The sequence below is a fragment of the Panthera pardus genome, unplaced genomic scaffold, assembly GCF_024362965.1.
Source record: "Panthera pardus isolate Hobbes unplaced genomic scaffold, ASM2436296v1 HiC_scaffold_1, whole genome shotgun sequence".
In the NCBI taxonomy this organism is placed as follows: Eukaryota; Metazoa; Chordata; class Mammalia; order Carnivora; family Felidae; genus Panthera; species Panthera pardus.
Genome location: NW_026526654.1, coordinates 2,716,202 through 2,725,462, shown reverse-complemented (window position 1 = coordinate 2,725,462; position 9,261 = coordinate 2,716,202). Strand labels below are relative to the sequence as shown.

The window sequence follows — 9,261 nt, the reverse complement described above, 5'->3', positions numbered from 1 at the left end:
CTCTTTTTGGGATGAGCACTGGGTATCATATGTAAGAGATGAATCACGGGGTTGTACTCCTAGAGCCAAGACTACACTGTATGTTAATTAACCTGAGAAAATAATTATGAAATCAAAAATAAAATAAAATAAATAAAATATAAAATGAAATAAAATGGGTAACAACAACAACAACAACAAAAATTGGGTATGAGGGCACCTGGGTGTCTCAGTCAGTTAAGGGTCTGATTCTTGGTTTTGGCTCAGGTCATGATCTCATGGTTTGTGTACTCAAGCCATGCATCAGGCTCTCTGCTGACAGCACAGGACCTGCTTGGGATTCATTCTCCCTCTCTGTCCCTATCCACTCAAGGTCTCTCTGTTTCTCTCTCAAAATAAATAAACTTTAATTTATAAAGGGTATGGAAAGAGAAATAGTAACTTTAAAATGGAGAAATCCTGGCTAACAGTACCTTAACCAGGTGATGAAGGTTAATAACACCACCAATGACTCGTGTTCATGCTATGTATGGCCCAATATGACATAATATCATCTACATGATAATCATCCCTAAATATCTGACCAATACTTTTTTAAGTGTCAAGATCATTAAAAAATGGATCAGAGGAGGGATGCCTGGGTGGCTCTGTTGGTTAAGTGTCCAACTCTTGATTTCAGCTAAGGTCATGATCTTGTGGTTCTTGGGTTTAAGCCCTGCCTTAGGCTCTGGGATGACAGCATGGAGCTTGTTTGGGATTTTCTCTGCTCTTTCCCCACTCATGCACACATAGGCTCTCTCTCTCTCTCTCTCAAAATAAATAAATAAACTAAAAAAAATGGATCATAATAAAGTGAAAATAATTCATTTTTGTTTTTATTTCCTTGCCTCTGGAGACATGTCTAGTAAGAAGATGTTGAGGCCTCGGTCAAAGAGGTTGCTGACTGTTTTCTCCTGCAGGATTTTGATGGTTTCCTATCTCACGTTTAGGTCTTTCATCCATTTTGAATTTATTTTTGTGTATAGTGTAAGAAAGTGGTCCAGTTTTATTCTTCTGCGTGTTGCTGACCGGTTCTCCCAGCACCATTTGCTGAAGAGACTGTATTCTTTCCACTGGAAATTCTTTCCTGCTTTGATGAGGATTAGTTGGCCATATATTTGTGGGTCCATTTTCTGGGTTCTCTATTCAGTTCCATTGATCTATGGGTCTGTTTTTGTACCAATACCATCCTGTCTTGATGCTTACAGCTTTGTAATACATATTAAAGTCTGGAATTGTGATGCCTCCAGCTTTGGTTTTCTTTTTCAACATTACTTTGGCTATTCAGGGTCTTTGGTGGTTTCATACAAATTTAAGAATTGTTTGTTCTATCTCTGTGAAGAATGATGGTGTTATTTTAATAGAAGTTGCATTGAATGTGTAGATTGCTTTGGGTAGTATAGATATTTTAACAATATTTGTTCTTTGAATCCATGAGTATGAAATGTTTTTCCATTTCTTTGTGTCTTCAATTCCTTTCATAATCTTTCTATACTTTCCATCATATAGATTTTTTAACTTTTTGGTTTGGTTTATGCCTAGGTATCTTATAGTGTGGGGCACAATTGTAAATGGAATTGATTCCTTGATATCTCCTGCTTCATTATTGGTGTATAGGGACCTCATTAAGATAAAAAGCACAGTAAAGGGAACAACCAGCAAAACTAAAAGGCAACCAAATGGGAGAAAATATTTGCAAATGACATATCAGATAAAGGGTTAGTATCCAAAATATATAAAAAATTATCAGACTCAACCCCCCCAAAACAAATAATCCAGTGAAGAAATGGGCAGAAGACATGAATAGATACTTTTCCAAAGAAGACATACAAATGGCTAACAGATACATCAAAAGATGCTCAACATAGCTAATTATCAGAGAGATAATAACCAAAGCCATGATGAGATACCACCTCACACCTGTCAGAATGGCTAAAATTAACAAATCAGGAAAAAACAGATGTTGGTGAGGATGAAGAAAAAGGGTAACCCTTTTTCATTGTTGGTGGGAATGCAAACTGATGCAGACACTCTGGAAAATAGTATATGGAGATTCCTTAAAAAATTAAAAATAGAATTACCTAATAATTCAGCAATTGCACTACTAGGTACTCATCCAAAGTAAACAAAAATGCTGATTCTAAGAGGCACATTTACCCCAACGTTTATAGCAGCACTATCAACAATGGCCAAATTATAGAAAAAGCCTAAATGTGCATCTACTGATGAATAATGGATAAAAAAGTTGTGATATACATATACAGTGGAATACTACTCGGTGATCAAAAAGAATGAAATCTTGTTATTTGCAACAATGTGGATGGAACTAGAGTGTGTTATGCTAAGCAAAATAAGTCAGTCAGAGAAAGACAGATATCATATGACTTCACTTATATGTGAAATTTAAGAAACAAAACAGAACATAGGGGAAGAGAAACAAAAATAAGATAAAAACAGAAAGGGAGGCAAACCATAAGAGACTGAAATACAGAGAACAACCTGAGGGTTGTTGGAGGGAGGTGGGTTAAACGGGTGATGGCCATTAAGGAGGACACTTTTTGGTATGAGCACTGGGTGTCATATGTAAAAGGTGAGTCACTGGGTTGTTCTCCTGAAGCCAAGACTACACTTTATGTTAACTATCTTGAAATTAAATACGTGAATTAAAGTTTTTAAGAAATGGATCAGAGGAGAATAAGGAAACATGATAACTAAATGAAACATAGTATCCTGGATTGAAACCTGGAAGAGGAAAATAATGACAATAGTGTAAAAGTTGGTAAAATCCAAATGAAGTCCAGAGTTCAGATAATAGTAATATACCAATGTTAATTTTTGTAGTTTTAAGAAACACACCATGGTTAACATTAAATAAATCTGGTATACTTCAATCCTTTCTATTTTTCTCACACCCTTTCTTTACATCTAAAATCATTCCAAAACAAATATTTATTTTTAAAAGTTACAAATGAAGTATTAAGGAATCTTATGTCTATGTATACTGAATAGAAAAAGGTTGGATAGATACACACTTTGTTATCAATCAATAATCACCTGCAAGGAGGGAGGTGGGAAGAGAGACCCACATGTGGATTTCACTAGTCACTTGATTGTGACTTGTGATTGTGCATTTTTACAAAGCTTTTTCACTAATTATATATATATATATATATATATATATATATATATATATATATATATATCTTGTGAAATTATTATAGAATAAATTGTCTGAAAACCAAGATGGCCAGGTTTTATGATGGTATCTGTTTGTCCTGACAGATAATGCTTATGAATCTCTCAAAGATAAATAGCCCTTCTCTATATGGCTGCTACCAGATAAAGTAAAATTTACTATCTTCATGTAAATTTATTAAAGGTTCACAAGTATGTGATTCTTGTTGATGAGTCAGAAAATCAATCCCAAATAAATGAGACCCCAGGAGAGGCCAAAATATGGGTTCTATTCAAGCAACCCAGTAGAATAAAGTCTTGGATAAATAGGATAATTTTCTCCCATAGTCTTGTTTTGAGCAAAATCCCAATGCATGTAGGTAAACAAATCAGTTACTCGAGGCCTAGGGAATTACCTCCTCTGTGGTTTCCTGTTTACCTCAAGGATCCTCTGGGGCACTTGCTGCTGTCATGCATACTTGTAATTATCTATATAACCTCAGAAATCCTGCCTGCAAGTGGAAACCAAAATATTCAAGTGTCCCAACACCACGCTTCCCTCAGAAAGTAACGAGGAGCATTGCTACTTGGGGAAATATGATGTGATGAGGAAAATCCATGGGTGTAGGTACATGAACACAGGTAAAATGGAAATTAAAAAAAGGCTGATCTGGTTTCCAATAATTATATCTGCTGTTTTGCCCTTCTTCAGGGTAGTATTTCAGTTAATAGAATCCTTCACAGCAACTTGAGAAGCCAGGGGAGAATATTTAGTTCAATTAACTGTGTGCAACTTTAAGAATATGAGACAAACATTAAGAATATTTTTACTGGGGCACCTGGGTGGCTCAGTCAGTTAAGCGACAGACTCTTGATTTCAGCTCAGGTCATTATCTCACAGTCATGGGATCAAGCCCTAGGTGGGGCTCTGCACTAGGAGTGGAGCCTGCTTGAGATTCTCTCTTTCTTTCTGTCCCTCCCCCACACATGCTTTCTCTCTCTCTCTCTCTCAAATTAAAAAAATAATAATATAAACAAAATTTTTAGTAAATTACCTCTTAGATCTGATTCTTTTTTCAATTTCCATATTCTTGTCTCTAAGAGGTTTGCATACACTCAACCTGAAAATTCAGTAGTCAGCTGATGCGAAGACATAATTTCTGGGTCCCAGAAGTAAACAAACCTAGTAAACATCAATGAAGCAGCATTAACAGTAAATCCTCAGTGCATCTTCATGTTTTTAATAGGAATTTATAAACCACCACTGGTGTCACCAGGATACACCACTCAGTAGTGTTGGTTAGGAGAGTAAAAACTCTTAATAGACTTTTCATGTCTCAATCAGAATTTTCCTTTTGAAATTTTTCCTTTACCCTACCTCAACTGCACTTTTCTGTTCTACAATTTTCTTGTAAATCTATGTTTTATTTAATTTTTTTAATGTCTATTTATTTTTGAGAGTGTGAGCAAAGAAGGAGCAGAGAGGGGCACCTGGGTGGCTCAGTCAGTTGAGTGTCCGACTTCGGCTCAGGTCATGATCTCACGGTCCGTGAGTTCAAGCCCCACGTCGGGCTCTGTGCTGACAGCTCAGCCTGGAGCCTGCTTCAGATTCTGTGTCTCCCTCTCTCTCTGCCCCTCCCCCGTTCATGCTCTGTCTCTCTCTGTCTCAAAAATAAATAAACACTAAAAAATTTTTTTAAAAAAGGAGCAGAGAGAGAGATGGAGACACGGATTTTGAAGCAGGCTCATGGCTCTGAGCTGTCAGCACAGAGCCTGATGCAGGGCTTGAACTCATGAACAATGAGATCAAAACCTGACCCAAAGTTGGATATTTAACTGACTGAGCCACCCGGGTGCTCCTAAGTTTATGTTTTATTCATGCCTAGATGCTATCTGAGTAATTAGTGACATGCTCATAAAAATTTACATAGCATGCTTAGTTTCTTCTAACTTGTTCCAACTTCTTAGAGTAGAAACTTCTCCATTCTCACTTCTGTAAACTTGTAGAGAGGGTTATCTTCCCTCTTGAGTATAGGCATAAAGTAATTACTTGTTTACAGCTCCTAGAACCTGATTTAATAATTTTTTCTGAGTTGATCCTGATGTGCTTCATATTAAGCTCCTATGAATAAATCTAAAGGAGAACACACCACTGACTATATCCATTCATCTCTTAATTGATGTGTGATGTTTTAGGAAATGACATCCCAATTCCATTCAAATACATGGATAATAACAGATTTATTTCATGGCATTCTACTTCATACCCATCTATGATTTCTTCTATGGATTTATATAACCAGATCTACAGGCAAAGGACTGCTAAGTGTTCATGCGTGTACCTGTTGCATACCTAACTATGCATATATTAAATGGCTACCTATGACATTGAATTGTTCACCATAGTGAAATTAGTTTGTGATCATAGGATATCCATAGATCTTCATTATTAGGGCTTAACCGAACACGTTAAACAGAAGATTAAGAATTGAATCATGGGGGGCACATATGTGGCTCAGTTGGTAGAGCATGAAACTCTAGATCTTTGAGTCATAATTTCAAGCTCCATGTTGGATGTGGAGACTAGTCAGTTAAAAAAAAGAATTAAATAAAGGGATATCTGAAAACCCAGCACCAAGACCATGAAACTGAGGATGGTGGTCTATGAGTTTTGAGAAACATATAGCTTATATTAATTGCTTCCAACCCCTTCTTCACTCCTCATGCTTTCATGATTCACTGTATGTGGAGCTTACTTCTCCACACTATTGATGTTGGGATCTTTGTGTGTGACTTGCTTTAGTTGGTGGAATGTGGTTGGAAATGGTAGAGTCAATCTTGAGCTCAGGCCTCAGTGGAGATCATGTGATTCTACTTGCCCCTGTTTAGCTTTTGCTATTTTCCTTGATAAGAGCAAGCCACAGACTGAGAGACATGTGGTGAAGTATATTTGTACCTGACCTTCAGCCTAAAGCAAAACTGACCCACAGATATGGGGACAAGAAAACACATTTGTTGTCATAACCCACTGAAATTTGTAGAGTTTTATTTTATCTTGCATTATTATATCAATAACTTATCAACAATAAAAAATATTTTGTGAGGTCCTATAACATTTCATTTGCTTTTGTTTTCCTTGTCTTCTTTTGGTTCAACTAGAACAGTCATAGCCATGGAGGGAGAAAATGAGACATTAACAACAGATTTTATTCTCTCAGGACTCTTCCCCAATATGAAGTATGTCAGCATCCTTATCTACATTATCATCCTGATCTACCTTGCTGCAGTCACTGGGAATATCATTCTGTTCTTTCTCATATGGATAGACATGAGGCTCCACACTCCAATGTACTTTCTACTCAGCCAGCTGTCTTTCATAGATCTGGCCCTCATCAGCAGCACTGTTCCAAAGATGATGATAAACTTTTTCTCTGGAAGAAAAGACATCACACGTCTTGCCTGTGGAATCCAGATATTTTTCTTCTTTACTCTTGGGGGTGCTGAATGCATCCTCTTGACCCTTATGGCTTATGACCGATATGTAGCTGTCTGTAACCCTTTGAGATACGTAGTCATTATGAACCACAGGGTCTGTCTGCAAATGACCATAGTGTCTTGGATTGGGGGCATATTAGCTTCCACAGCCCACACATTCTATACCATGAATCTACCTATCTGTGGTTCCAGAGAAATCCACCATTTCTTCTGTGAGATGCCAGCAATCATGAAGATCTCATGCAAAGACACTTCCACCTATGAGCTGGTGGTCTTAGTGATGGGCATTGCTTTTATCATTGTCCCTTTTGGACTTATCATGGCTTCCTACACTTTCATCTTCCTTGTTGTTCTTCATATAAAATCTTCCCATGGCAGGAACAAAGCCTTGGCCACGTGCTCATCTCATCTTACAGTGGTAAGTTTTTATCTAGGACCATGTGTTTATATGTACATGACACCGGGTTTCTCCCACACTCCTGAGCAAGAACAGGCTGTATCTGTATTTTGCACTGTCCTCACACCCATGCTAAATCCACTCATCTACAGCTTGAGAAACAAAGATGTGGTGAGGGCTTTTCAGAAAGTCCTGAGGAAGCATCCAGTCTCTAAACAGAACACATAAATATCAAGGTGGAAAATAGCTATCTAGAGTTAAGGGTAAAGACTCTAGAATCATCCACAGTCACATTTTTTGGCATGAAGAACTTTGCCGTAGCCCTGTTAGCAAATTACCTCATCGATCACTGACAATATTAATTCAATCATAAATACTTTGTTAGAAAGTTTCTCTCAGTTTATGATCATTTGTTTCCAAAATTGATTAACTTAACTGCTGTTCTTCATACCAGTTTATAAGCATAAACAAAGTTCCAATCTTCCCTTTTTGTACCTGCAATATTTAGACATTTCTCAGTGTTCTTGAGTCTTACCTCTGTTGTTGGTGGTGATGCAGGTCTTCTTAATTCCTGTTGTTAGAAGTACAAACTTCTTAGGAAAAATAAGTGTGACTGATATGTAAAAAGGAATTGATCTTATTAAGAAAAACAATAATTCTCTTGAATTCTCTGGCAAACTTGACATGTTGGCTCTATTCTCCCTGCTTGCCTTGTGTATAAATTTTCCCAGTCATTCTCAGATTAGCAAGACTCAGTTTATGTATAGTTCAAAAAGATTCTCCCTTCAGAAATGGATGTACCTAGCTTTGAGTAAAAATAATGCCTACCATTAGCAAGTGTAGTGGGTTTTCTCTTTTTTTATTTTTATTTTTTAATATTTATTTGTTTGAGAGAGAGAGAGAGAATAAGTGGGGGAGGGGCAGAGAGAGAGAGGGAGACACGAAATCTGAAGCAGGCTCCAGGCTCTAAGCTGTCAGCACAGAGCCAGACACAGCGCTCAAACCCACAAACCCTGAGATCATGACCTAAGCAGAAGTCAGACGCTTAACCAATTGAACCACCCAGGCCCCCCAAGAGTTTTATTTTGGTTTAAAGTCTTTGAAAGCTCTCCTTAGCTCTAGCTTCAGATCATTCATCCAGTAAGGGCAGTTGAACTCAAGTTAGAGAGTGAAGATAAATGTCTTAAAAAGCTTTACTTATTTGTCACCTATCTAGAGAAGGTAACCTTTGTCCATGTTATATATTCAACAAACTCTCTGGAATCAGTAAATATTCAGAATTGTCTTTTTCCTTGTGGAATACTTTTAAGCTCTGATGAGACACTGTAATTCATGTATAATAATTGGGTAAGTGGGTCACCTTTGATGCACAGAAATGAAAGCAATTGAAGTATTTTGGGGAATGTAGGTCTATGTAAAGTAATTGTAAGGTTTACCAAAAAATGGAACAGATTGGACCAACAATAAGGTTCAAGTGGCCCATAGAGATGAATAAAGTTTTACAGTTGGTTATATGAATATTAGTGGGGAGTTGCATTGGACTTCTCAAGATGAGACCCATGACTGCATGTGGAAACATGCAAACACAGATTGTTGCATATGACTAGAGTGGATGATGCTTCTACTGGATAGAACATAGAGATGAGCAGGAAAGCTAATCAGCTGCTACTGAGATGATGGGCTGTGAAGGGACCCATGAAAGGCTTGTCTCTGACATTGTGACCATGCAATCTTGGGCAATCCCAACTTTCACATGACAAAAGAGATAAACTTCTGTTAGAATTACGAGTCCCAATAAGGCCCAAGTCAAGATTCTCTTGATGTAGACCAAGTTTTCTTTAGTGTTCTGTGATTAAAGATATGATTCTGATACTAGCCCATATGAATCATAACAAAAGTTTATAAGTGAAATCTATTGCAAAATTCATAATTAACAATAACAAGCCATGGCCCATGGGGAATACAAATTAATTGTAGTATATATTACTTAACACTGCTCACCTCATCAAAAACCAGAAAGCACTCTAAAATCTATTGATGGATATAATGTATGGAAAAAGGCATCTTTGTGCTGTGCTGGTATAAATATATACTGCTATGCATTTTTTTGGAATACAACTTATTAAAATATATATTTCTTCACATTTTTACTCAGAAATTACCCTTTGGAGAATTTT

General features: G+C 37.0%; 1 protein-coding gene across 1 annotated transcript; it reads left to right on the top strand.

Moving 5' to 3' along the window:
- The first annotated feature begins 6,364 nt into the window (after window positions 1-6,364).
- LOC109260330 (olfactory receptor 2T11-like) lies at window positions 6,365-7,312 on the top strand. Its single transcript, XM_019438487.2, has one exon. It carries the CDS (start codon window positions 6,365-6,367, stop codon window positions 7,310-7,312), a length of 948 nt encoding a protein of 315 aa, XP_019294032.2.
- The last annotated feature ends 1,949 nt before the right edge of the window (window positions 7,313-9,261 follow it).

What these genes read in the sequence shown, in the direction of transcription:
- LOC109260330 (XM_019438487.2), top strand. Translation starts at nt 6,365, where the DNA reads ATGGAGGGAGAAAATGAGACATTAACAACAGATTTTATTCTCTCAGGA.